The sequence below is a fragment of the Parambassis ranga genome, chromosome 4 (assembly GCF_900634625.1).
Source record: "Parambassis ranga chromosome 4, fParRan2.1, whole genome shotgun sequence".
In the NCBI taxonomy this organism is placed as follows: Eukaryota; Metazoa; Chordata; class Actinopteri; family Ambassidae; genus Parambassis; species Parambassis ranga.
The window spans coordinates 10,689,878-10,715,309 of NC_041025.1; the positions used below are offsets into that span (position 1 = coordinate 10,689,878).

At 42.3% G+C, this 25,432-nt stretch overlaps 5 protein-coding genes across 5 annotated transcripts; 2 read left to right on the forward strand and 3 right to left on the reverse strand.

Moving 5' to 3' along the window:
* Nucleotides 1-564: 564 nt before the first annotated feature.
* On the forward strand, nucleotides 565-8,348 carry lmx1a (LIM homeobox transcription factor 1, alpha). The gene is made up of 8 exons (XM_028404323.1): nucleotides 565-592; nucleotides 920-1,100; nucleotides 5,570-5,790; nucleotides 6,194-6,372; nucleotides 6,834-6,911; nucleotides 7,253-7,337; nucleotides 7,615-7,803; nucleotides 8,086-8,348. The coding sequence occupies exons 1-8, from the start codon at nucleotides 565-567 to the stop codon at nucleotides 8,226-8,228; spliced, it is 1,104 nt and encodes a 367-aa protein (XP_028260124.1). The 3' UTR covers nucleotides 8,229-8,348.
* A 1,792-nt stretch (nucleotides 8,349-10,140) lies between these two features.
* Nucleotides 10,141-14,751, reverse strand: selp (selectin P). Its single transcript, XM_028404117.1, has 15 exons — nucleotides 14,664-14,751; nucleotides 14,518-14,587; nucleotides 14,055-14,441; nucleotides 13,874-13,981; nucleotides 13,461-13,646; nucleotides 13,175-13,366; nucleotides 12,654-12,839; nucleotides 12,378-12,563; nucleotides 12,076-12,261; nucleotides 11,799-11,984; nucleotides 11,496-11,681; nucleotides 11,123-11,311; nucleotides 10,854-11,042; nucleotides 10,605-10,721; nucleotides 10,141-10,532 (listed from the first exon to the last, which is right to left on the reverse strand). The coding sequence occupies exons 1-15, from the start codon at nucleotides 14,664-14,666 to the stop codon at nucleotides 10,468-10,470; spliced, it is 2,436 nt and encodes an 811-aa protein (XP_028259918.1). The 5' UTR covers nucleotides 14,667-14,751; the 3' UTR covers nucleotides 10,141-10,467.
* Nucleotides 14,752-15,013: 262 nt separating this feature from the next.
* On the reverse strand, nucleotides 15,014-17,190 carry LOC114434743 (E-selectin). The gene is made up of 8 exons (XM_028404119.1): nucleotides 17,086-17,190; nucleotides 16,960-17,008; nucleotides 16,494-16,889; nucleotides 16,282-16,386; nucleotides 15,686-15,865; nucleotides 15,400-15,489; nucleotides 15,274-15,295; nucleotides 15,014-15,155 (listed from the first exon to the last, which is right to left on the reverse strand). Exons 2-8 carry the CDS (start codon nucleotides 16,985-16,987, stop codon nucleotides 15,119-15,121), a joined length of 858 nt encoding a protein of 285 aa, XP_028259920.1. The 5' UTR covers nucleotides 16,988-17,008; nucleotides 17,086-17,190; the 3' UTR covers nucleotides 15,014-15,118.
* Nucleotides 17,191-17,929: 739 nt separating this feature from the next.
* Nucleotides 17,930-21,334, reverse strand: sele (selectin E). Its single transcript, XM_028404118.1, has 12 exons — nucleotides 21,228-21,334; nucleotides 21,069-21,120; nucleotides 20,579-20,983; nucleotides 20,394-20,498; nucleotides 20,116-20,307; nucleotides 19,836-20,027; nucleotides 19,553-19,741; nucleotides 19,286-19,471; nucleotides 18,970-19,176; nucleotides 18,690-18,869; nucleotides 18,471-18,600; nucleotides 17,930-18,379 (listed from the first exon to the last, which is right to left on the reverse strand). The coding sequence occupies exons 1-12, from the start codon at nucleotides 21,228-21,230 to the stop codon at nucleotides 18,319-18,321; spliced, it is 1,902 nt and encodes a 633-aa protein (XP_028259919.1). The 5' UTR covers nucleotides 21,231-21,334; the 3' UTR covers nucleotides 17,930-18,318.
* A 1,810-nt stretch (nucleotides 21,335-23,144) lies between these two features.
* LOC114434675 (14 kDa phosphohistidine phosphatase) lies at nucleotides 23,145-24,121 on the forward strand. The gene is made up of 3 exons (XM_028404010.1): nucleotides 23,145-23,376; nucleotides 23,696-23,820; nucleotides 23,911-24,121. The coding sequence occupies exons 1-3, from the start codon at nucleotides 23,163-23,165 to the stop codon at nucleotides 24,001-24,003; spliced, it is 432 nt and encodes a 143-aa protein (XP_028259811.1). The 5' UTR covers nucleotides 23,145-23,162; the 3' UTR covers nucleotides 24,004-24,121.
* The last annotated feature ends 1,311 nt before the right edge of the window (nucleotides 24,122-25,432 follow it).

A 25,432-nucleotide genomic window follows, 5' to 3' on the forward strand; every position in this document is an offset into this window, starting at 1 on the left:
AACCTGCATTGCCCTTTTTTTGTGAACACTAAAAAATGCATTCAGAGTTTAGCAACTGACTTTGTGGCTTTTAGCGTGGAGAGAGAGAGAGAGAGAGAGAGAGAGAGAGGCAGGCGCACAGTGAGGGAGAGAGAGTGACAGAGGAATGGAGGGGGGAGAGGTAACCTGCACCTGCACATGGAGGATCTCTTTCTCTCTCTCTCTCTCTCTCTCTCTCTCTCTCTCCTTCCCGTTCACTCCTAATAGGATAATTGATAGACAGCCTAAATAGTCAATAAGTGTGGACTCAGAGTGGTCGTCGGAAACACTGAGGAGAAACTTTGATGCGCTGCTCTCTGCTCCGAGCAGCAAGTTGCAGCCGGACTTGAAGCGCCGGAGATGCTCTGAGAAGACTGAAAAAAAGTAAAAATACTTTTCTGCTGTCAGGAACCTCGGAGCTCACAGGTATGAGTTCATTTAACGTAAATATCTTAGGTTACATTTAAAATGTAATTTAAGGAAAACATTTTATTATTATTTTATTTAACCTCTGTCCAATTAAATTTGTTTCTGCAGAAAAAGGCAATGGTGGATATACCGGCTACATCAGCAGGTGAGTACAAACTGATGATTTCGAACACACACTACATCAGTGATGTTTAGTGTTCATCATCAGTGTTTAGTTTGGTGCAGTGAAGCTAAATTAAGAATCCGTGAGGTACATTTAAACAACCCCCTTAAACAATGAGGAATAATTGACATTACTGAAATACACATGCATGAACCAATTTTTATTAAACTCTCAGTTTGTAAAGTGTGAAAGTGAATTCTCTTTTTAATAACAGTTCATCCTCTGCACTGACAACCAAATGAACCCATATTATTCTGCGCCTGGCTGATTGGAAACGTGTGCTAATTAAAGGATTTCTCTGCTTTGCAGATGTGGACCGCAGGGCAGTGTGTGCGGGGTGCCACCGGCTGATCAGAGACAGATTCCTGCTCAGAGTCACTGACGGCCTCTGGCATGAGGAGTGTGTGCGGTGCGCGGCGTGCGGGGACGCGCTCAGGAACTCCTGCTTTCTGCGGGACCGCAAACTTTACTGCAAGCGGGACTATGCTGAGTGAGTGTGAATCTGTTCATTTATATTTTTATATTTTTAAGAGGTATCACAGAGAAAATAATGACTCATTTTACAGCTACACACATCTGTTTAAAACACATAAATACATGTTTACTTCGAAATAAAACCTTTTTCAGGTTTAATAACAAAAGTTTCTTTTTACAGTGTAGAAATGAATTGGTAGAATAATGATCCACGTGTTTGTAGAGGTGGTCTGTATAGGTCTGGAAAAACATCTATTTTATACTTTGATTTTTTTTTTATACCAGGCTACTTTTATTTAGCTTTGGGATGAAAGATTAATATGTTAGAATGTCGATTCACAACAGAACTCTTGTCCAGATCTGACCTTGACAAAGAATGTGTGTGTGTGTGTGTGTGCAAGAGCGATAGAAAAAATGATAAAGAGGGAATAAGTGGGTTCTCCTATTAGCAACAAAAAGGATATTAGTTGTACACAGGAGGACTACATATGGCTCCGTACTAAACTTTCTGAGTTGTTGTGTGTTTGTGTGTTTATATGGTGCAAACTGACTTCCAGTAAACTTGGCATGATACTGAGAGAACAAGGTGACTGTAGGAGGAAGGGGTGGCGAGGGAGCTGGAATGTAAGAAAACTATTGTTTAGTGTCCATTCACACACACACACACACACACACACACATAACACGGTCACACCTTCACACACAACCAGGGGTAGAACTCAACTGACACATTGTCAAAATGTGTTAAAATGTTGAGGCCCACTGGTGTGGCAACTGCAAGCTGGGGACAACATATGGTCCTCCCACCACTACCCCCACCCTAAAAAAAAAAACTACCCTTCCACTCGCCCACCACCTCATCCTCATCCTTTCTCCAAACACGCTCTCACCTAAACAAGAGCCAAGACAATAAGCACAGACCATGAACAGGAACGGCTCACATTATTTCTGAACGATTTAGTGATGGTTGCTCTGCCAAGCAGGCGGGCAGACGAGAAATGTTTACACTCATTGGTCCAAAATGCTCCCACAGCAGCACCTATTCAGATAAATGACATTGCAGTGCTGATAGCAGAACATTTAAACAGGCATCTCTTACACTGTCCAAGCTTTAACATGAACATTTAGGCTTTTTGAGGGAGCCAGTTCTTTTATAACCACATACATCTCAGTGTGCTCAGTGGAGAGAGTAACACTCGGCCAAATCATACAGAAAAGCACTGCGAGGGAATTAGGAGTGCAGAGCCATATGTCAGAAGGTCTGGTGCATCCCTACAAGAGAGAGAGTGTGAGGATGGTGTGAACTTATTTTGGGGGACAGTGCGCTCCATGAGCCCTGGCGTTATGTGCCGTGGCATCTGGAAGGCTCCTCTCACAGCGGCCCCTGTGTCGAGCAATGGGACGACGCCCAGCCGACCGTGAGATATCTGACCTGACCAATTAGCAGGAGGCCTGGTGCCAAAAGCTCCGCCTCTGAGCCCCTTTACCCCACTGCCACACCACCCCTACTGCCCTGTCTGGGGCTATGACACCCAATCACACATGAGCACCACTAAAGTCTTTGATGAGGGTTTTAAAACTGTGCCAGAGCTGTTTTTGTTTGTTTTTTTTTCATGGAGGCCAATCAAAATACTGCATTCTTGTCAGAGCTGGTGTGATTATTCCACACTGTGAGAACATTTGTCTCTTACCACATGCTGTATCGTCCCTCTGAATCTCAGCTGGCTTTTACCTTTGCGTGGATCACACTAACATAAAGCCAATAAAAACATTTCTATCAGTCAAAATTCAGCAGTGCTGTTATTCAGTCCAAGAATAAGGTATTTGTTGTTGTAGATTTATTATCATCATTGGACCGATGAATAGATTCATACCTACATGTGCAGATGGTTCACGTAAAAACAGACATGGTGGGAAGGAACACTAAAGTCTTGTGTTAGTACTTGTATTATAGATAGCAAGGCATCTACATTATGAAAGCTTTAAAACTTAAAGAATTAATAAACATACTGTAGTTTTTTTTGCCATATAATTTGATTTATTTCTTTATGAGACCAGAACATCCTTGTGAAGTGAACTATGTCTCAGCAGGAGAAATTGATGACATCTGAGATTAGTTTAGAATAAATACCAGACTAATAGACGAATAAATATTTAAAATATTTACGTGTTCAGATGAAATTAAATTCAGATTCTGATATAAAAATCCTTGTAATGTAAAAGGGCGCCTGACCCGTAGCAACAAGTATGAACAACAGTCTGTGCTGTAATTTAATGAAGCTGCCTGCAGGTTCCTGTCTGACTCTGTGATGTTGAGGTTGGTTAGACTGTCAGTAGGTTTAGATGGGCTAAACGGGTCACTGGGCAGGTGGATGGGCAGCAGATTGGTCGTCAGATCAGCGGTGTGACTGGTGGTGCACTTGACCCGAAGATCTGTATCTGATACACAGCCTCAGTCGGTGTGTGTGTTCAGCAATGGATCCATGTTAACCTGATCCAGAAACAGGATCTGTCTGTCTGCTTGTCCAGCAGAGCAGCGGTGTGTTTACCTGACTCTCAAAGGTCAGCACTGATGTCACGACAGAAACAATGAGAGAGGAGACATGTGTGACTCTGTGTGTGTGTGTCATCTCTGCTGAACACTCATCTTATTGCCTCTGCCCTGAGAGTGCTTACCGTGTCAGAGAGGAGCATAAGATTTTGCTGACTTATTCCTCTGTAATGATCCTGTCACTAATTGCTGTGTCCAAATCCAGCATGACTGAGTGTTCCCGCTCTCCTGGCAGGGCCTCTGGGCCAATCATGTCAGCGGAAACTCTGAAATATTAAACACCTTGAGCGGCTCCATAAGTATTGGAGGTACTCTTACCTTTGCATTAACAACACTTAAGAGTACTGGGGATGATAAGACCAACTGGATGAGGCGTATAATGGAAAGGAGATTCTCGAAAACATGAATGATCTCAAAACATTAATGCCCACAGTTACTTCTTCACTGACGTTTTACATTAGCATCACATTGAGTACTTTGCTTCACTGAGGCCCAGAAACATTCAAGGTATTTCTTCTGCTGCACTTTCTTTAAGTTTTTTTTTGGTTGCTGCATCTTATGTTGCCACAGGAAAGACACATACCACAGACGGCATGTCGACCATATTAAAGCACATACCACCGAGGCCGCGGGGCAGACGACTCTGATGGGTCAAGCAGCCCGGCTGACCTTCCTGAGTTTCTGAGAATGGGCTTTACCGTTTCCATAGTGACCCCAGAGCAATGTTGAGAGGTCCCACCAATGTTTGGCTTTAGGATGTTGCAGCGACAGACCTCTCGACAGGGACGTCTTAACGTGGACAATTGTTTTATTTTTAGTCTGAGCTTTTGTTTGTTTTGTGCTAAATTTATATTTGCAAATGTCAAATTAAATTCTGATAATTATTATTATTATTATTAGAGATTAATTATTATTTCATTTATCTGTTTTCCTGTTTGTGGGATGTAATTTATTTATCCAGGTAGTGCTTGAGTGTATCTTCTTACTGGTAATAACTCACTAACATTAAAACAGTGAAACAAAACACACAAATGAACAATTAGGTAAATATATATAATATACATTTTATTTTTCTGATAAATCACATATCATTAGCTGAACACACAGAAGGCCAATGTGAGATGTTTTTTTTTATATTGGCCATTGAAGAAATCGTCACCTCTTTGTTACATCCTCTCCTCTAATGCTCCTATTGTTTTCAGTGGTCAGACAGTAGCAGGAAAAAAACATCTTAAATCTGTGATACATGTGGCTTTTCTTGGGTAGCTCAGTATTTTTAGGTGAAAACAAAAAGCTGTCATTTTCTCATGCCTCTGTGCTGCCTGGTCTGGTGACCCAGTCAGGTCTGCAGACAAATGCCAGCTCCAGAATGATGACGCATCATCCTGCGTGACAGACCCAAAATGCGGAGGTGCCAGCCAGCGGACAATGGTCCTGCTGCTTGGGGGCTGGCTCTGTCTTTGTCCGGCTCTGGTTAAGCAGACTTAGGGATAATTCCACGGATAATTCCTGGGACCAGTGGCTCAGTCTCTCCCGCCGGGAGATCTGATTCCCCCCCTCTGCCTGGAGCCATGGCCTGCCGAGAGCCTTTCTCCTGCATCCCCAGGAGCGCAGCCTCGGACACGGCAGCCGGAGCCACGGCAACAGTCTCTCAGGCTAAGCCCACCAGTCCTGGTTGCCAGGCGCTAAGATACACACCCGCCACGCTAAGGGTATGTGTCTGAGTGGTCGGGGAGGGGGAGGAAGAGGGGAGAAGTCAGGCCAGCAGTTATTTTGAGTGACAGCTCGACTCAGCAACATTCCCCAAGTCCCATCTTACCGAGGTGTGAGACGTCCTGAAGTGTCTGCACCAAACAAAAGCATCAGTCTCTGTTATTTACTAAGTGCTCACAGTTTCTCCCTCCTTGTGTGTCCCCTCCTCTCTCTCTCTCCAGTCTGTTTGCAGTGCGTTGTGGGGGCTGTGCGGAGGCCATCTCTCCTGCAGAGCTGGTGATGCATGCCGGGGCCGCTGTGTTCCACCTGCGCTGCTTCACCTGCAGTGTGTGTTCCTGCCGCCTACAAACTGGAGACCGCTGTGTCCTCAGGGACGGACAGCTACTGTGTGCCAGAGAGGACTACCACCAGTGTTTGGCCAGCCCTACCTCCTCAGACACAGGTACAGCGAATGAAATCCTCTGCAGCTTTTATTGTTAAAACCTGTTTAATTCAGTCAGTCTGTAAGGTAATCATTTTTTGTTAAATACCCCAAGAGTAAAGGTGTAAAAGTGCAAAAACATAACACAAGCAACAGATCAGAACAATCTACTAAGCATACTGTAGGCACTGCTGACCCAAAATGTATCCAATTTGACCCACAAAAATGTACTATTACTATATACAAAAAAAATTTTGATTGGCTTGTTCCATCTTTTTATATGAATGATCCAAGGGTCATTGTCATTGTCCAGGATGTTAACATCAGTTACAGAATAAAAAACATGAACAGGAACCATATCACTTCCCTTTCTTTCAACATCTGTCTTTATGTGAGTGTGCTTTCAATCATGTCTGCCTGCTAGGTAAAAGTGATGACGATGAAGAGGAAGAGGAGGAGGAATCTGGGAGAGTTACAGGCAGACGAGTTAGATCAGAAGATGCAGAGAGCAAACGTCCTAAAAGGCCCCGCACTATTCTGACTACTCAACAAAGGCGGACCTTTAAAGCCTCCTTTGAGGTCTCATCCAAGCCTTGCCGAAAGGTAGAGTTTGTACAGTATGGTTTTCACATCGAAATACAGATACTGCATTACTGTACCTATATTAGTAAAAAGAGTGCAGCTCCATTGTATTGATGATCAGCTGGATTTATAAAGTATGCTTTTAATGCCAGTAAAATATTTATTTGTATATGTGGACAGAAAAATATTGTGTCACCTTGTCTTGCAGAACTTTAAAATAAATCCTTGGTGCAAAAATATGTTTTATGCACTCAGCAGGTGCATAAATACATTCCTAAATTGCAATATATTCATACACATTCTTAGGAAATTGCTTGTTATTTTCTCAAAATTACCAAAAATGCTGTTTACACTTGTTTCCTCTGTATTTTAGGCAGATCAGTGATTTCTTTCACCTTCAACTGACCTCTTCCTTCTTTCTTTTTTTCTAATTTTCTCCTCCCTTTGTGTCTTTCTCCTTACCTCCTGAATCTTAATCCAAGGTAAGAGAGACCTTGGCAGCAGAGACTGGTCTGAGCGTCCGGGTTGTGCAGGTCTGGTTCCAGAACCAAAGAGCCAAAGTAATACAAAGTACACACACACATACACGCATACACACACACACATAGGGTTATACACAGCTAATAAAAGCACTCTTTCTGCACCGTGTTTGTAAGCCAGAGTGGAAATCAGCCTGGTTATCTCTTCATACAGGAAACTGATGACATCTCACGGCGAGATCACTGTAGATTAAATCCAGTATTTCCTCACAAAGTGGGCTCATGTGTGGTTTCCCTCCCTCATTGAAAGATAGCCTTTGCCTCACTGTTAATACTTTGTAATTGGGTGAACATAGTCATATGCCTGGGTGGCAGGAACCTGTATGTACATATATACTGTAGCTGTAATGTTGGATTTTTAGATGAAGAAACTGGCCAGGAGACAGCAGCAGCAGCAGGAGCAGCAGCAAACTCAGGAGCAGTGCGAACACCCGTCACATCACACAGGTATTATACTGTTGGAGAATATTTCATTTAGAGCTGTTATATCCACATTTATTCATAATTTGCTGTGACTTGTATGTTAGGTGGATCCTTCCTATTATGAGAAATAGATTTTTAAAGTGCAACTTCGTCCTATGCATTCATTATTAATGTCATTAGACTGTTAATTGACACGTAAAGAGGTCAACTCATTTACAGAAACAGTAAGAGGAAAAAAACTCATCAAGAGACACAGGCAGCTTTAAGTCTGACCCTCTATGTGCTCTCCTGTGCTCCACAGCACCCTCCCATGGCAGTTTGGCCTCTGAGGTGAAGCGCCTGGGCTCCTCTTATGCCCACATTCAGCAGAAGCAGCAGCATCAGCAGCAGATGGGTCTCACCGCACTGGAACAGCAGGACTGGGACACAGACCCCTTCAGACAGGGCCTGACCCCACCTCAGATGCCAGGAGATCACATGCATCCTTACGGTAACAGATCTCAGCGTACTCCGTCATGTGTGACATGTGAAGCAAATTACCATCAGTGTTTTTTTTAAATCCATCAATATTCTGCATTTCTAAAAATTGATAACAAACACATATTAAACATTACTCCTACAGACAACATAAAAAGTACAAAAAGACAAACAACTATTTTACTACTTTAAAACACTCACACCCAATTCACAAAACACATTTTACAATAATGAATTATTGATAAATGTAGACGCTAAAACTCCACTGAGCACTGACATTGTGTCTTTTTTTTAGGTTTTAAGGGTTTGTACAGTGACATGGACAGGGACCTTCTGTGTCACTTGGCCGACAGTGACTGCCTCTCTCTGGGTGACTCTTCTCCACTTACTCCCATCGACCGCCTCTACTCCATGCAGGACTCATACTTCACCTCCTGAATGTGGAGGTCAGACTCACTCTGCAATGCCGTCAGCTCTTTTCAATGTGTTGTAAGGTAGTTGCGCAAGTGGATATAAAAATGTCAAAAAGGGAACATGGGTACACTGTGATACAATGCAATACACCATACTCACCTCTCTGCGAACATGATTACACTGCTGCCTCTAATGCTTTACAGACCCTCTGTATGGCACAGGCTCTTTAAAGTGTCCTGTGTACGCATGATGCTGTCAGACCTCTTTCTCTGTTTGAATGTTATAACTGCATCTACTCATGTAAATAGCTGTTTGGGTGTGTATTTGTATTTATTCTCACAATGTGTGTGTATGCTGTTCAACTTGAATGAATCAAGAATAATCAAAAAATAAATAAAATATGAAATGTTCATTAAGTACAAAGCAGCATCAGTATGAAGTTGGGTATTCATGCCAATGGGTTAGACTCAGGTCAGTCCATCCTCAGTGCTTATCAGTCCAATCTAGGTGACAGGTCAGTGAGACATCTTCCCCTGGCTGTTGGGCTGCTGGGCTATGACAGCCGTATGGGTCAGTGGCAGGTAAGCATCACATCCACGCCGCCATCATCAACGCTCACATTGTGCTCCTCGCGGTCAAAGGCCCTCTCTGCATTTTTCTGCCTTTTCCTTCCTCCAGTCAAAGAGAACGGGAGGGAGAGAGGGGACCACCCAGGCACTGTGCCCAGCTGGAATGCACCAATCCTGGGAAGGGAGATTGAGAAAATCTAGAGGAGGGGGGGTTCCAGACAACGGAGGGGCTGAAAGCTGTGTCAGGGGAGAATACCCAGGGTGACACGGAGATATGAAGCTCCACTGTATGGAGTGCCTCCTTGCCCCAGCCATGAACCCTCTCCTGGACCCATCTCATATTTCCTACTATGAAATCAGACCTTACGGAGCAGAGAACGCAAGTCAATGGTCAGGAACAATCTAACTGTCTGTCACCATGGTACGCTACTGCCAACCTGAGCTAAAGAAGTGTGCAGCAGAGTATACTTATGTGAGTCCCTTTGTGTCTGTATCTACTCTAAGTGTCTGCTGGCATGTGCACGTGTGCATGCTCATGTGTTAGGAGGAACAACACTCTTTGTTGTAGTGGCTGAAGTATCATAATGCATTTCCTTGTATCTTCAGGTTGAGGAAGGGAGAAAAGCCAGACTTAAATATCAGGGATGGAAGCCAAGGCGGTCAACTGCGGGGCCTTTTCCCTTCTTGTGTGCGAGTCTGTGCACAGTTGGCATGCATACATGGCTGCCAGCATCAGTGGGTGGGATGAGAAAAATAATCAAACCGTGATCATACGGTCACAGCAGGTAGCAATAACCTCATTATTATTCCGATGGTGGCCAAACAGTTTCTTGTCAACAGTTCGGTTATTTATTGCACCCTTCATGCCAACCTTCAGGCCACAAACCCTCTGTCTTTTAACTGCTATAATTGGCTTCATGCTGTTGTAGCGCAAAGACAGATGCACACACTTAGATAAGGAAGATGCTCCAAACGCCATTATCAGCGCAAATATAAAGTGTGGCACAAATAGACAAGACAGACAAATCATCCACTTCCTTGAGTGTTCACTATGTTAGTGTGGGAGTGGTGAATTACCCCTCAGTGTGGAATCAGTGCCCAGTGTAACACATCAAGTTTATAATAGATCACTTCCAAACCACCCTATGACATCATTACTGGTCACTAAATATGTTAAGTGACACTCTGTGGCAGCTTTGTGAGCTCAGTTTTGCCACCTTTGACCTCACAGTGTTCAAATGCCAACTGTGGGTGAACAGTGCAAGTTAGGGTCCTGGCATATTGTACAACATGACACTGGATATCGTTGAAAGGAAACGATGTTCCCAACATGTTTTTACTGTTTGGATTTTAAAAGAGGAAATTGCTAATTTGTTGATTGTTTATTGTTGATTGTTTCAAAATATATAAACAGTACACAAAGAAAAACCTGCACACAAACGTGTGTATTATGCATGGGTTGGATAATACAGAAGCAGCCAGTAACACATAATTACAGGAGGCCAGCAATTTACATTGATTGACAGTTGATTGGCATGTATGTCTGTTATGAGGACGCAAAACAAAAGGGACCGTTGTCTTTTTTTATCATTAACCTTTACAAGCTCTAATGTAAGAAAAATTAACAGGCTTCCTATAACAATACAATCATAGCAATGATTAAGTGAAATCCAAAATCATAAGAGAACAAAAGCTCAAAATTCAAATGCTGGATTCTCTCTGTCTTCCAACACTGGGACATCAGACACAATCGTGTTTCCTGGAAAGATCAACAAACAGGATCAGAAATGCACTCAGTGTGCAGTATGTGCATATAAGGCATATGTCTCACCTTTCCTCCGAAATTGCATCATGATCAACAAAACCAGACCTATCAGGATGAGTATTACAACAGCAGTGGCTGCTCCTGCACCGGTGTACAGCAGCATGGCAGACTCCATAGACATACCTTCACAGAAAGTGAGGAAGTGTTTTCACTGCACATTCATCACCAATACGTTCATGAAAATATATGCGTATTACCCGTTATTAGACAAACAACAAACAGGAAAAGACAGACCACCAGTGCATTTTAATATACCTGTGCAGTTGGGCCGGCTGTCGTTCCAAAACCCAGAGGAGGAGCAGAGCAGTGCTGCGGTGCCATTCAGAGAGAATCCCTGGTTACAGCTGAAAAGACACTGAGAGCCAAAGCTGAAGTTCCCCAGAGGATGGGAGCAATTCATGGAAAGGGACAAAGGCAGGCCACTGATGGCCTGACACTGCACAGCTGAAAAGACCAGAAACTGTATTTATTCCATGAAATCAGCCAAACAATGAAAAAGGTTTACAGTAAAGCTGGGCACTCACGCTGGCAGGTAGGTAGATTCTGACTCCACTGGCCTGAGTTGTTGCATGTTGTTGCCGGCGTCCCTCTCAGCCAGAAACCCTCATTGCATTCAAAGCCACAGTGAGAGCCATAACTGAAGGGGGCGTTTGGATGGTTGCAGTTCATCCTCCCGTGCTGGGGCGCTTTTGCCAGTAGGGGACACTGACGTGCTGCAGATAACATTAAACAGACAGTTCGGCTTTCGTTTTCATTTTCTGAAACAAAAAGACCTAACCTGACCTGATTCATGGCACAGCTGGTTGGGTGATATAAATTAAAGTATGCACACACACATTCAACCACACAGCAGGAGGCATCATATGCCAAGTGCTCTCCCATTTTTTGATTTATTACCCTGACAGTGTGGCATGTCTGTGCTCCATGTGCCCACAGCGGTGCACTCTGTGTCAGCCCACCCAGTCAGGAGAAAGCCAACGCCACAGGCTGATGTGCACCGAGAACCAAAACTGAACTCTCCATGTGGATCGGAGCAGGCGAAGGACCCATGAGAGGGAGACCTGAGAGTAGGACATCTTTTTGCTGGAAGAAAACCAGACAGAGAGAACAGAGGTCAGAAGTATTTAAAAGCTTGACTGGACAACACTATAACTTGGCTGTGGATTAATGATCTTAAATAATGTAAAGATGGCTTTTTACCCAAGCAATGTGGAATCTCTCTGTTCCATGTGCCCATAGAAGTGCACTCTGTGTTATTTGTTCCATTTAGATTAAAACCCTCCACACAGGATAACATACACAGAGAACCAAAACTAAACTCTCCATGAAGATCAGAGCAGACTACTGACCCATGAGCAGGAGGGGTCAGAGTAGGACATCTTTTAGCTGCAACAGAAACAGAGACAGTAATATTTCCATTATATTATTTACACTGAAAGCTTCTCTGTGTTCACATAATCATTCAGTATATCCTTACCCCGGCATTTAGGAATATCTGTGCTCCATTTGCCTGCAGAGGTGCAGTCAGTATCAGCTGTCCCGTTCAGGCTAAAACCCTCCTCACACGCTGTTTTGCACTGAGAACCAAAACTAAACTCTCCATGAGGGTCAGAGCAGAATAAGGAGCCATGAGGGGCAGAGGTCAGACTGGGACATCTCACAGCTGGAGAACAGAGACAGTGAAAACATGCACTCAGGATCATGAGATTATAAGAGCCCAATTAGATACACAGTGAAGCTGATATGGTTGTTCAAACGTATGTATTTACACAGTCATACCCTGGCAAACAGGAAGTGCATGACTCCAGGTGCCCTGTGAAGAACATTTGGTCACATTTGTACCAATCAGATTATATCCTTCTTCACACTGCACGGTGCATTTGGAGCCATAGCTGTGCTCTCTTACAGGATCTTGGCATTGTATGTGGGCATGGGGTGGATCTGTTAGACTGCTGCACTGCACCACTGAAGAAGAAAAAGCATCCAGGTAAACTTTAAGGTTATGATTTATGTGTAGTTTTGTTTCATTGAGCCCCAATATAATTTGCAACACACCTGTGCATGCAGGTGTAGAATACTTCCACTGTCCTGAGGCAAGGCATGTGAGTGGGTTGTCTCCAGTCAGGGAGTAGCCCTCCTGGCAGCTGAAGTTACACTGTGAGCCAAAGGAGAAAGGCTCGATGGCATCCACACATGTCATGTTGCCCATGACAGGAGAAGACATTGGGGAGCACTTTTTAACTGTGGTGGGACACAGATATACAACATATCAGTTTTAACCACTTCTATAAACATAGCCTGAGCATGAGGTGGTTAAATGAATAATCATGCTGACATAATTTACAATCAAGGAAAACAGCAACTGCCTAAATCACAATGTTGTTTGTCCAGTGCAGGCATAAATGAGTGTGAAGTAGAGTGATAATAGGTGTGACCTCAAACTGCACAGTCTGGACAGGATGTGACTACACACTATGTATCGGGAAATAGCAGTCAATCAATTAACAGGCTTAAAGCATTATAAAAAAGTGAAAAGAAATGCAATGAAAGGGTCAGTGATAAATACATTCACAGACCTGTACATGCTGGGACACTGGCCGTCCACTTGCCGCTGTTGTCACATTGAATCTGGTTCAGGCCAAAGAGCTCAAAGCCTTCATCACACCTGAAGTCACAGGTGGAGTTGTAGCTGTTAGGTGCAATGGGGTGGCTGCAGTTCATACTACCTCCAGTGAAGTTGGTGAAGTCCAGAACTGGACATTGTTCAACTGTAATGGACATTAAAACAATATTTTCCCTGTAAAAGTGATCTGAATTTGAAATAACAATTATTCTGACATTGCTGGCCTGCTGCTGGCATACCTTGACACAGAGGAACAGGGTTGTCCCAGTGTGCATTGGCTTGGCACAGCAATTGGGGCATGCCCAGCAGCCAAAAGCCACGTTCACAGTGGAAATGGCAGGAAGAGTTAAAACGATTGGACCCATAGGGATGGAAACATTGGTGAGAACCCTGTTCTGGATTTGGCAGAGGACTGCATGTGATTGCTGAAGGAAAGACAAATAATATTTATTTTTTTCACATACAGAGGGCGTGGTTTTTCAAGATGCTGAAAATACTGGTATCAAATTACAAAGTTCTGGCAGATGATGATGACAGCTCAGCTTTATTCCACATGCTGCTTACATTTTGCTTTAAATTCAAACTTAGTTGGTACTCAAACTCAGCTTTTCACAGGTATTCATGAAGTGGCTTGAGTTGTGAGCTTGCTCACCCTCTTCACAGCGTGGGCCTTGGAAACCAGGATGACACTTGCAGGTGTAGTTCCCCACTGTCTCCACACAGTCTGCATGAGAACTGCAGGACTCCTGAGCACAAGAGACTACAGAAGGAAAACTTACATTTAATTCTACTTGAGTCAGGAAATGTCTCCAACAAAGTAAAGAGTGTTTTACCATTGTAGCAAACAGTTCCTTTCTTATTTCGGCATTTCTCATTGTTCCACTTGGCTGTGTCTGGCTCCCTTTTGATGTAAATCTCCACACAGTCCTGACCTGCTATGGTATCTGGCTCTGCTGTTGCCCAGTTTTGATCCTCTTCAGACACATGCTGGTTGCTTTCTGCCCAGGCCCACACTCCAGCCACTTTGTGAATCCCTATCCAGTAATATTTTGGGTTAAATGGCAGCAAATTGTTGAGGAACTCAGTCTCCTCCTGGCTCCGGATGGGCACCATGTCTGTGAAGTGTGTCTGACACCACTGACGGGCCTCGAGCCACCGCTGGTTCGGACCAGTGTTGTAGTGATACGTCCATGCTTGTACTCCTTCTTTGTTACTGAGCTCTAAAGAATTAATATACAGACATTAAAACAAATGTAAACTTGTGTTGAGAGGAGTTGCTGGATTGTGCAGACTTACCTTCAGTGAACACAATCAGAGTCAATATCAGCACCTTGAAATGCAAGTTTAGTCTCATATCGACTGACATCTGAAAAAAAGAAGATTAACTTAGGAGAATGAAGATACAGCACAGGCTTATACAGGTAGGATTTAACAAACCTTACCATTTTAACATGTTTTCAGCCACTCATACTTCATGTCATTGTCACTCCTCTATGGAAGTGATCAATAGGAAATGGTATTTTTCTTCAGGGAATGAGGCAATGACCAATTTTGCAATATCACTTGTACCATAGCTTCCTTTCAGGAAGGGTATTATCACTTAACCACCACCCATAACACTATGGGAACAGACATGAGGCACACACACACACACACAAGCTCAAATGTATTTAATCATTTTGAATTTTACACAGCAATGCAACACTAATTTACTGAGTTTACATATGCATAAATAGTAACATACACATGCTAACATAATTTATGTCAATGTAATTTAGACAGAAAAGCTGGACTAATTAGGCTGTGAATATTTAGATCTGCTTATTACTAATGCATTATAATTAACACGAGTGGGATTGCTATATTATTAAGAAATAAATGAGGTCCCAGGTGTTGTTTATGTGTGCACATCACTGGATGGACCCTCAGGCTGTCTGTAAAGGAAGAGAAAAATTGATATCAAAGTGACACACCCTGCATTTTTGCTTACATGCTGCAGATAGCCTGGGTGTATGCAAGAGAGGAGCAGCTTTGGCCTGTTTCAACACTGACCTTTCTTGGGCAAGTTTCTTTCCTGTGAGAAACGAACAGAAAAACAGTCAATCACTTTTGATACGTGTTGCAATACGATTGCATTGCATCTCTTGCTTCTGTGAAGTACAATTAAGAAACACTGACTCTTTCTGCGTTTCATCCAGCAGAAACAGATGCAGCAGACAGCAGAGAAGGCTCCACACCCAGCTACAGCCAACAGAGCCTGCTTATAACCTGAAAAATAAAACAGTGGGAAATAACTGCTGCCGCTGCCCTTTACGGTTATTCGTAGTAAGAGGATTAATTGGCAAACAGGAACATAAGGAAACAAATGAAGCAATGCTGTGCTTTGAGCTCTCATGACCACTATTTGAATCTCTGTTGCAGACACAGTCAGTAACCTACACAACACTTAAATTCACATATTTACTTGCACAAGCAGGTCTTGGACCACTCCAGACTCCAGTGACACCACATGTAACAGTTGGTGAGCCAATCAGCAGGAAACCCAGGTCACATTTAAATCCACAGGTTGTGTTGAATACGTTGTCTCCCTCTGAGCAGTTGAGGTATCCGTTCTCAGGCTGAGACAGAGGAGGGCATTCCACAACTGAGAACACAAACCGGTTCAATGGAATATAGTTATGTAAGGCTTTAAACTTCTATTTTTTACAGTAAAAAACACATCTTTTAAAACACATATATGCTGACCCATGGGTTATAGATGTGATTCTTCAGGAAACAAAGGAAACAGATGCAGGGTTAATCTTGACTGGGATAAAATGACCTCTGCTCCCTATAATATTGATGTGACATTCTGAAGAAGGACAGAATGAGTCCGTGAGTACACACAGGATACCTTTTTCAACTATGACCTTTTTTTTTCTCCATGCATGCTTACAAATTGTTTTCAGTTGTGCCAACAATTTGTCTTTTCTTCACAAAGATGCCCTCAGTATCATACTGGACAGGTTGAAAAGTTAGAGGTGAGAAACACTGTGCACATAAACATATTTTTCTCCTCACCGTTTTGACATCTGTCCCCCTGAAAGCCTGGCTCACAGATACAGGTTGTGTTTTTTATGGTCTCCTGACATCTCCCTCTCTCACACGATGTTGCATTACATTGGGCTGTCAAGAAAAAGTACACAGTAAAATAATCCTCTCCCAGCCTGGACAGATAATACAGTGAATATTTTTAATTTAAGCTACATTTAATAGGAATCAGCCTTACCCACCTTTATAACAAACTGGAAATTTTTTTTTGGCACATTTCTCATCATTCCACTTCCCTCGATTTGGTCCATTGTTGACGTAGACCTCCACACAAAACTCTGTGGCGTGGTTGTTGTTGGGCTCATTTGTTGCCCATGAATTGTTACCAATCCACGTGCTGTTATTCCCAACCCAAGTCCAAGGATCATTGATGTGGAGTTTGGTGATTCCAATCCAGTAATATGGACCCTGAGATCTGTTTGGCAGTTTAGAGATCACAAAGTCATTCTCTTCTTGGCTTTGGAACACGACCATGTCGGTGTAACTGCGCTGGCACCACTTCCTAGCCTCGGTCCAATTCATTGGTTTGGTGGATGAGTGATATGTCCAGCCTAAGGCAGTCTCAGCCAAGGAGCTGCCTAAAACAAAAGGTTCAAAGTCAACTTTGAATGTATCATCACATGTTTACACCACAGTGTTAAAACTCACCAAAGATCAGAATAAATGCCCACTTCATCCTCAATGAGAAAATGCTTGTCTGTCCAAAGAAAAAAAGGGTCACCAGTGAGCATCATCATAAAAAAACTGATATATATATATATTTGTTTTACTTACCCACAGTTATTTTTCTTTTACAAAATATTATCTGAATTGTTTGACACCAGCTGCCTCTTTGATTTTCTGGTCAAATGTGAAACATTAAATCTTGGTAGTGCATTCTGGTTTGGTGCAGTTAGAATCAGAGTCAGAGCTTTTATATTTGCTCTTGAGCTATTCAGTGCAACATTATCATAGAATACCTGGATGTTTACTGTACAGGGTGATGACTGATTAGCAGAATTACTTTGTTTATTGAACAAGCACTTTGGGAAATCCAGTATGCTTTTGAACGCCCAAGAAAGCTAAATAAATGAGATCCACAGGCATGTGATGGAATCTTATTTTTTCTGAGATGTGAAGTGAGGCAGAAAAGAGTCAACCATACCTTGTTCACCTGATTCAGCGCTTCCTGACCACACACAGTGTACATGAAGGGAACTACATTCAAAGTACATGTGTTAAAGTTTTTCTAAAATTACCTCTACCTGAGGTCATCAGTCTCCACTCATAAGTGCTGACAGAGAAAACACTGTATTCAGGAATTAAACAATGGAGATGATGTGTAAAACAGATTACCACAGCATATACCTCTCACTGTTATTCATGTACTTTGCCCTGTCATGACCTTACACTGACTTACAATGATGAGTGACAGTAACACACAAGGTGTCCATTGGGGACCTTTGGATAAACATGTCATGGCTTAGAGTATGGTTTTTTTAGGTAGATGACTAAATAATGAAGGTCGACTGACCCTTTGTACCACTGCCCAAACCCAGCTGACAGCGTACATTTTTATGTGTTGAGTGTGTTGTTGTGTTGTTAAGTGATGACACAAGAGATGCACAACAATAACAGATTGAAGTTTTGAAGTGTTTATTATGTGTATTTCATACATACAAAAATATGAATAGTCGTTACATACATGATAGCATTCAGCTCAATAAATAGTACATAAATACTGCAATCAATATCATGAAATTATTCACAGTTATGCAGTGGCACAGCAATCCCCACAGAGCTTTACGTAACATTCACAATCACATGAATAAAAAAACCTTTCCAGCATGTTCATGAACTATTAGAACAATGTGTTCAATATAAAACTCACCAATGGGAGGAAAATACATCACAGAGCAACCTCATAGATGGCAGCTCTGACACAATGGGTGTGCTAACAGGTTCTAATACTGATGTAAATTATTTAAACATTTCACATTCCTTTGACAAAAATACTGAAGAGTATAACTAAATGAGGCTGTCAGTGCTGCTTTTGTAGACTGATGCTGGTGGCTGAATATCAGAGTTGCTGTAAGGATAAAAAAACAGAAAAAAATGAAACTATAAATCAAACATTTCTTTAAAAGAAACAATATTTAAGAGGTGGGAGGTTATCTAACCTGTTGAGTTCAAACTTGCTTGCTTTCTTCCTCAGTCTCTTCAGGATGTATGCGGCTGCAGACAGACCAGATAGTAGGGCAGTGCCCCCTGTTGCCACACCAGAGGCAATGGCAGTAACTGGAGATGGAGCTGAGGAAACATCATGAAATGTGAACTTTTTGATCTCAGATTTGACTCTTTAGTATATTTCTTTTTTTATTTATTTATTTTAAATTTACCTTTACAGGTAGGTTTTCCTTCAGTCCAGTTGCCATAGGGACCGCAGGTCAGCAGCTCATGTCCGTCTAAGGAATAGCCTTCATTGCACATAAAGGAGCACTGTGAATTGTAAAGTGGCTCTTCGTCTGTGCAGTTGATCTGACCATTTTCAGGAGCCTCGAGCGGTGAGCATCTTACAGCTGTTAAGAACAGACAGGCAGACATGGTGTATTGAAAACTATGCTTCTGATTTATAAGCATCCAATAACCAAAAAATAGTGCAGGGATATTTGGTTGTACCTGTGCAGGTTGGGGGTGTGGAGGACCACTGGCCTGAATGTGCACACATCATAGTGAGTGCACCTTGCAGCTCATGGCCTTCATCACAGCTGTATGTGCAGACCATGTCAAGTGGGTAGGGAGTCACGGGGGAAACTGGTGAAGACACAGAAGGGATACAGCTGGTCTGACCACTGGTTGGAGTCTTTGGAGCAGGACATCCCTTAGCTACAAAATCCAAATGAATGAGACGTCATTGCAATGTTCAAAAGAGCTTACACATAGTGAGGTAAGTCCTTTTATTCATTTTGTAAGACGTGCGAATAGGCTTTCTTACCTTTGCATGTAGGTGTGGCTGAACTCCACTGTCCGTCCTCAGAACACTTAGTGATGTGAGCTCCCTGCAGTTCAAAGCCAGGTTCGCAGCTGAAGCTGCAGGTGGAGTTTGGCTGCAGATCAGCCGAAGGTTTGTCACACTGAGTGATGAGGTGAGCTTCTTCCTCTGGGTGCTGGCACTTAATGACTAAGGCAGAATATAACATTTAGAATGTTAAATGAAGTCATTCCAAAGTAGATCTTAAAGTTACTTAGAATCCACCCTTACCTTCACAGCGAGGCATCTGCTCTGACCACTCAGCTGTTGCCGTGCATGTTACCCTGCTTGGTCCCACCAAATGGTAGCCGGGGGCACAGCTGAAGCTGCAGTTGTTTCCGTAGTTAAATCTCACATCTGGATCATCTCCGCAGCTGACGGCCCCATTCTCAGGATCATCAAGAGCAGAGCACTGGATAACTGCAGAACAGAAGTGCAGCAGGAGATGTCAGTTATTACACCAACATACAAAATATATTTAACAGAGACTAAAACATATCATATATGGCTGTACCGGTGCAACTTGGCTGTGAAGCATTCCAGTTTCCTGATGCGTCACATTCCAGCATATTAGATGTTGAACCAGCCAGTACGTAGCCTTCATCACAGCTAAAGACACAGGTAGACTGGTAGCTAGAGGCGCCGAGAGGATCGGAGCACTTCATGGATCCTCTTGTAGGAGGAGACAGTAGCTGACACTGAGCCACTGTAGATGGACAAAATACATTAGTCACAGCTTGTTAAATCAATTTGCTAATGACGGCAGTCATATTCACACGATTTACTGAACTCACATTCACATGTAGGAGGCTCCTCCGACCAGTTTCCTGAAGCAGTGCATCTCAGAGGTCTCGGCATACTCAGCTGGTATCCTTCCTCACAGGAGTACATACACAAGGAGTTGTAGGCGAAGTCTCCATGCTTATGAGTGCAACTGACACTTCCATGTTGTGGGATGTGCACCTGATCTTTTTCACATTCAACCACTGCCAACACAAAAAACAGGACACAATCAGATCTAAAGTTCTGTGATGTGAACTTGTATGTGTGAACACGATTGTGTGTTTCTTACCATGCTCACAGGTGTCTCCATAAAACCCTTCAAAGCACTCGCACTTGTGGCTGTTTATGGTTTCAACACATTCTCCATTCAGGCACGAGTCTTTTGTACAGGCAGCTGAGAAAAAACGAAGTACCTTCAGATACATGTACATAACACCTAACAAGAGCTGCTCTGTAATTTAGTCCAAAACTCACCTGTGTAGCACAGAGCTGTCTTCTTTTTTACGCACCTCTCATCGTTCCACTTGCCTGCCTGATCATTCCTTTTGATGTACATCTCCACACAATCCTCATTCCTCCCCAAACTTGACCTCATCTTTCCATTGTTTGGTTCACCCTTTGCCCAGTTGGTTGCCTCTTTTGTCAAAGCTTTGTTGGTCCCTACCCACGTCCAGACATGATTAATCTTGCGGATCCCGATCCAGTAGTAGTCTCGTTTTTTGGGCAGCCAGCTGTTGAGATACTCGATCTCCTCCTGGTTCTGGATTGCCACCATGTCTGTGAAGTTCAACCTGCACCAGTCTCGAGCCATTTTCCAATTCATTGTGGTGTCTGAGTAGAAGTAAGACCAGGACTCTACAGTGGTCCACATGCACAGCACTGAAGATGAAAGAGGGAGATACATGCTAGATGTTATTATAAATGTAACAACAGGTATAAAGGTTCTGCTCCAACATTTACATACTTGAGCAAAGAAACATCAGGCAGATCTTCGAGGTTTTATGTCCACTGAACTCCTGTAGAAATGAAAATGAAAAAAGACATATCAACATAAATAAATGCCACATTGACCATGAGCTGAAACTAAACGTAACTACATATAAAGTGACACCTCTGAACTCACCATTTCAAATAGTATGTGTAATATCCCACAGAGCACCTTCAGTATTTCTTTAGTCAGGACCTAAGGAGCTAAGAATGCAATGACTCTTCTGTGCTGAGGTGGCTGCTTTTATACAAATCTCTGGGCTGCTCCAGGTTTCCTGGAAACTTTCATCTCGGACTTTTCAGTGGAAATCCCCACACCCCCTCCAACACAGCCCCATCCCACTACAAGCTTTAGAATGTTCTGGCAAATATGCCAAACAACCTATGCAGTTGTCTATTAATATAACTAATACAAGCAGACAGCATATTTTTGTAAGTACTGTGTTTAGGAACTATTTACTCAAGTATTTCTATGTATTTGTGCTTTATAGTGCACCCCATTTTAATTCAGGGAGAAATACAGTGATGTAGTTTTATTGTATTCTTAATATTGCACTCTGTTAACTAAAATAAAGTCTAATATTCAACTGCTCTTCAAGTTATGTTATGGCTTTTTTATGTTTTCTGACTTTGATTTAGTGGTCATTTCTTAAATGTGATGTTAATCTGCTTATGTCTTTGAATCTTAATGCACTGAAAAACACATGACTGTGCTAAAAAAAACAGACTTTACAAAAGTACACACACTGATGCAAGTACTGAAAAATACGACTAAGAAGGAAATTGGTTATGGAAGCTGTGAAATCCTGTGAGCTGATAAGACAGTCAGTAATTTATTCTTGGACGAACACCCATTAGATAATTTTGAACAAATGAAAGCCTTATCTCTGGCTGCACTAGTGAGAGCCTCTAATGGTGGCTGCACATAATTTGGACTAAACTTCATGAGTGTGTATATGATGATTCATTCCTGCTGATGCAGGATGCATATTGGTGGCAGAACAAAGTGTGCAAAGTGGACAATGCATAGACTGGAACTTACCTTTCTCAGTTCGAAAAAATGCATTGACCTGTCCTGCCAAATGATGTGCTCATCAAAAGAAGAAAGAGAGAGACAACAATACTACATTGGCAGCTAACAGACACCTTTTTATGATTGTCTTGGGACGGGAAATCTGGGCTGCAGTAGCAGAGGCGCCTGTCGGCTGCCTGTGTTTCTAGAAGTGACAAGTTATATCCTTCCTGACCTGAGGCGCTGAATACTGGCCACTGTTGCTTGACACCCCTTAACCCCCACCCCTTCCTGTCTTAATTAATATCAACTCCCTGATTAACTCGCTCCAAACAGGGAGAAACTCTGATAAGAACAGATCTAAGCAAATGTTTACATACTATTTGTCAGTGAAACGGCTGAAAACGAATGTTATGACACATGTTCGAAACTGCTCTTGATACAGAGGGTTGAAGAGGCAACTGGACTTGTAGAGTTTTCTTGAAGACGTTTTGCTTCTCTTTATAGCAGCTTCATCACTTCAACCCTTTGAATGAAAAAGACCTGGATGACTGAGAATCTTCATCAACTCCTTATATAGACAATATTATATAGCCGTAAATAGCTGTCATTTTTTTAAAGCTGTTATTTGGCATGATAATGTAGGAAACGTCCAGAGGAAAGGTTTTATTTTAAACTAAAGGCTACAGGATGAAGCCGTTGTTCAGAGGCCTGTCCAGCACCCTGACCCCTGATCTCTCAGGGCCTGCTGGGAAATTTCTTTCATGTTTCAGGAAGTCCAATCAAATGAAAAAGATAGATAGATAAAAAGAAAAGGTGTCTTTCCGGGCAAAACATGCTCTCCTCGTTTTTAATAGATCGATGTTCTCTCTACTTTATTTTTAAACTCGTTGAAAATGACAAGAGGCGGTGCTCACTGGTGCCATAGTTGAGTAAAAACAGTTCTGTGATACTGCCACGAGGAGCCGCCACCAAGTGAGCGACGTGTGATCAGACGCATCTGTCTCTTTAAGACAGGAAATAGACACGATCCAAATAGAGGCATAGTACGGACGCACCATGTTGTCGGTGCTCAGTAGACCTCTGATCAGTCTGAGGGTCTGCGGCAGTTTCCGGAAAGCTACACTCGCGATGGCAGACGCTCTGGCCAAAATTCCCGATGTAGAGATTGATCCAGAGGGAACGTTTAAGTACATACTGGTCAGAGTGAAAGTGAAAGATGGCGATGTGCATAAAGACATAGTCCGAGGCACAAAAAGTGCAGAGTATCACAGTAAGTTCGTTACTGTACAGTTTGCAGGGCGAGGAGCGTCATGTGCGTCATTTCAGCTGAGGCTACTGTCGCAGTTTTGTCCCTTTACAAAGTCCCTTGGCTGCGTCTTCCAGGCTGTCAGTGACCATAAATAGTACTGCACAGGCCAGGGAGAGGAGATGCTTGCCAAACTTAATGCGCTTCATTGCCAACAATTAGACGCATGCAGCGTATTTGGAAGAGACAGCACTGACAATATATGTCTGCCTGTTGATGATTTTACGCCCTGTTGCTTAAGCCAATCTGTATCTTATGTTTGATTGGTTTTAATGATTTACAGATCATATATTTGAGAAGGTAAATCCAGCAATGGAGGCCTTGGGAATGGAGTGTAAATGCCTCGGAGGAGGAAAGATAGAGCACAAGACCCAAGAGAAAAAAATAAGAGTCTTTGGAGAATCAACTGTAAGTATATTTCTTTATCAAGGCAAATACTGAAACAAATACAACATGCTCCACTGACAGCCTCTGTAATGTGCTCTCTCTCACTCATAGGCCTTTGGTAAAGCAGACCATGCTGTGTCAGTGGAGAAGTTAAAGACCGTCTTCAGCGACTATGAAATCACCTGGTCTGATGATAAGAAATGAGATTGTAAACCTTCACCTTAGTACTAATGCCTTTTTTCAACTCCAATACAGAAATCAGATAATGGTCAAACCTCTGTACAGACATCCTTTAATCCAAATACACACCATCTGCATTTAACTGTGTCTGACTCTGTGAAGCATTAGAAGCATTTATGCACATAATCCTGTGCATGTGATTTGAATGCACGTTTCTTTATTTTCATTATAAATTCTGAGTATGTCCACTTAAAATAGAACTTTTACCTTGTTTTTAATTGGCTTCATATCAGTTAGAATCCCTTTGCCAAGCGTAAAGTCCATACAGGAAAGGGTGAGCCAGCTGGAGTCACTCGCATATCCTGTTACCCTTGGGGAAAGTTTATTGTTTGAAAAAAAATACAAACAGATAACAGAGACTTTTCCTTTTCATCATTTGCACTTTCACTTTTTATCGTTCGGAATAACAGACTTAACAAAAACAAGGTTAGGCTAGACAAAGCCTCAGGCGGCTGTTTTTGTTAAACATTTAGTATCATCTTTGGCTTTTAAATATATAACTACAGTATGCAACAGAATATTAACATGAGACATTCTTAAGAAATCCCAGACTTAAAGCAGACTGGCATCACATCCTTTTCCTCAGGGTTTTCCCCATTGTGTCCAGAAGGACTTTCTTTTTTCGTTTATGATTCACCGTGAACAGTTTCAGAGAAAACACTGAGAGGGAAAGCAGCATGTTATTCTACATACTACCACAGAACTCTCTCCTATCAACACACTGACGACACCTCCGTTCTCCTTGACCCTCATTAGTAGACTTACCATTGACTCTGATACAGGCTACATTCTGCCAGGTACCCTGCTGACCTTTAAAAAAAAAAATCTTCCTTCCATTTCCATCCTAATACAGGGCCAGTTTCCTGTTGTACTGATAACCTTTATATTATCTACAAACAGGGAGGTCAGTGTGGGAGGTTTAGTCCCTCTTCTTGGGAAATGCATAATTTACTTTTAATTTTAGGCTTTAAAAAGAAGCATTCTTTCTACATTAATCAGGCCTCCGCTGTCTATGAGAAGATGTAATATGTCTGTGCAGTTGTGTAACATGTGAAACACATCACATTCTTTACAGTCGCTTTTAAAGTACCTGGATAATAAGTTACCTCATTTGATTGTCTAGATTTAACCTTTACTTGGTTATATTTATGTAGCAGAGGGAGGGCCACTTAAAAATGGATGAATTAATTAATGAAAATAATGTAATTAACCGATGTCAAACACAGGCACTTTCACACATTTTTGGAGAGCTCTGAATTTAGGAAAATACCTGCAAAAACTAAAGCATTGAGCTCAGTCATTATAGTATATTATTAGTATATAATGATATACTATAATGATTAGTATAATATTAAAGTATATAGGTATCCTATATGCAACCTAATGCAGTCTC

Excerpts from the sequence above, each read along its gene's own strand:
- lmx1a (XM_028404323.1), top strand. The coding sequence starts at position 565 with ATGGTGGATATACCGGCTACATCAGCAG. Across the intron at positions 593-919 it reads TATACCGGCTACATCAGCAG|ATGTGGACCGCAGGGCAGTG; the intron begins GTGAGTACAAAC and ends TCTGCTTTGCAG. Across the intron at positions 6,912-7,252 it reads TCCAGAACCAAAGAGCCAAA|ATGAAGAAACTGGCCAGGAG; the intron begins GTAATACAAAGT and ends TTGGATTTTTAG.
- selp (XM_028404117.1), bottom strand. Across the intron at positions 11,312-11,495 it reads AGACATGCCACACTGTCAGG|CACGTCAGTGTCCCCTACTG; the intron begins GTAATAAATCAA and ends TGTTATCTGCAG. Across the intron at positions 10,533-10,604 it reads GATGCAATTTCGGAGGAAAG|GAAACACGATTGTGTCTGAT; the intron begins GTGAGACATATG and ends TGATCTTTCCAG.
- LOC114434743 (XM_028404119.1), bottom strand. The coding sequence starts at position 16,987 with ATGAAGTGGGCATTTATTCTGATCTTTG. Across the intron at positions 16,890-16,959 it reads GGCATTTATTCTGATCTTTG|GCAGCTCCTTGGCTGAGACT; the intron begins GTGAGTTTTAAC and ends CTTTTGTTTTAG. Across the intron at positions 16,387-16,493 it reads ATTTCCAGTTTGTTATAAAG|CCCAATGTAATGCAACATCG; the intron begins GTGGGTAAGGCT and ends TTTTCTTGACAG.
- sele (XM_028404118.1), bottom strand. Across the intron at positions 19,742-19,835 it reads TTCACAGCCAAGTTGCACCG|TTATCCAGTGCTCTGCTCTT; the intron begins GTACAGCCATAT and ends TCTGTTCTGCAG. Across the intron at positions 18,870-18,969 it reads CACACCCCCAACCTGCACAG|CTGTAAGATGCTCACCGCTC; the intron begins GTACAACCAAAT and ends TGTTCTTAACAG.
- LOC114434675 (XM_028404010.1), top strand. The coding sequence starts at position 23,163 with ATGTTGTCGGTGCTCAGTAGACCTCTGATCAGTCTGAGGGTCTGCGGC. Across the intron at positions 23,377-23,695 it reads AAAAAGTGCAGAGTATCACA|ATCATATATTTGAGAAGGTA; the intron begins GTAAGTTCGTTA and ends AATGATTTACAG. Across the intron at positions 23,821-23,910 it reads GAGTCTTTGGAGAATCAACT|GCCTTTGGTAAAGCAGACCA; the intron begins GTAAGTATATTT and ends TCTCACTCATAG.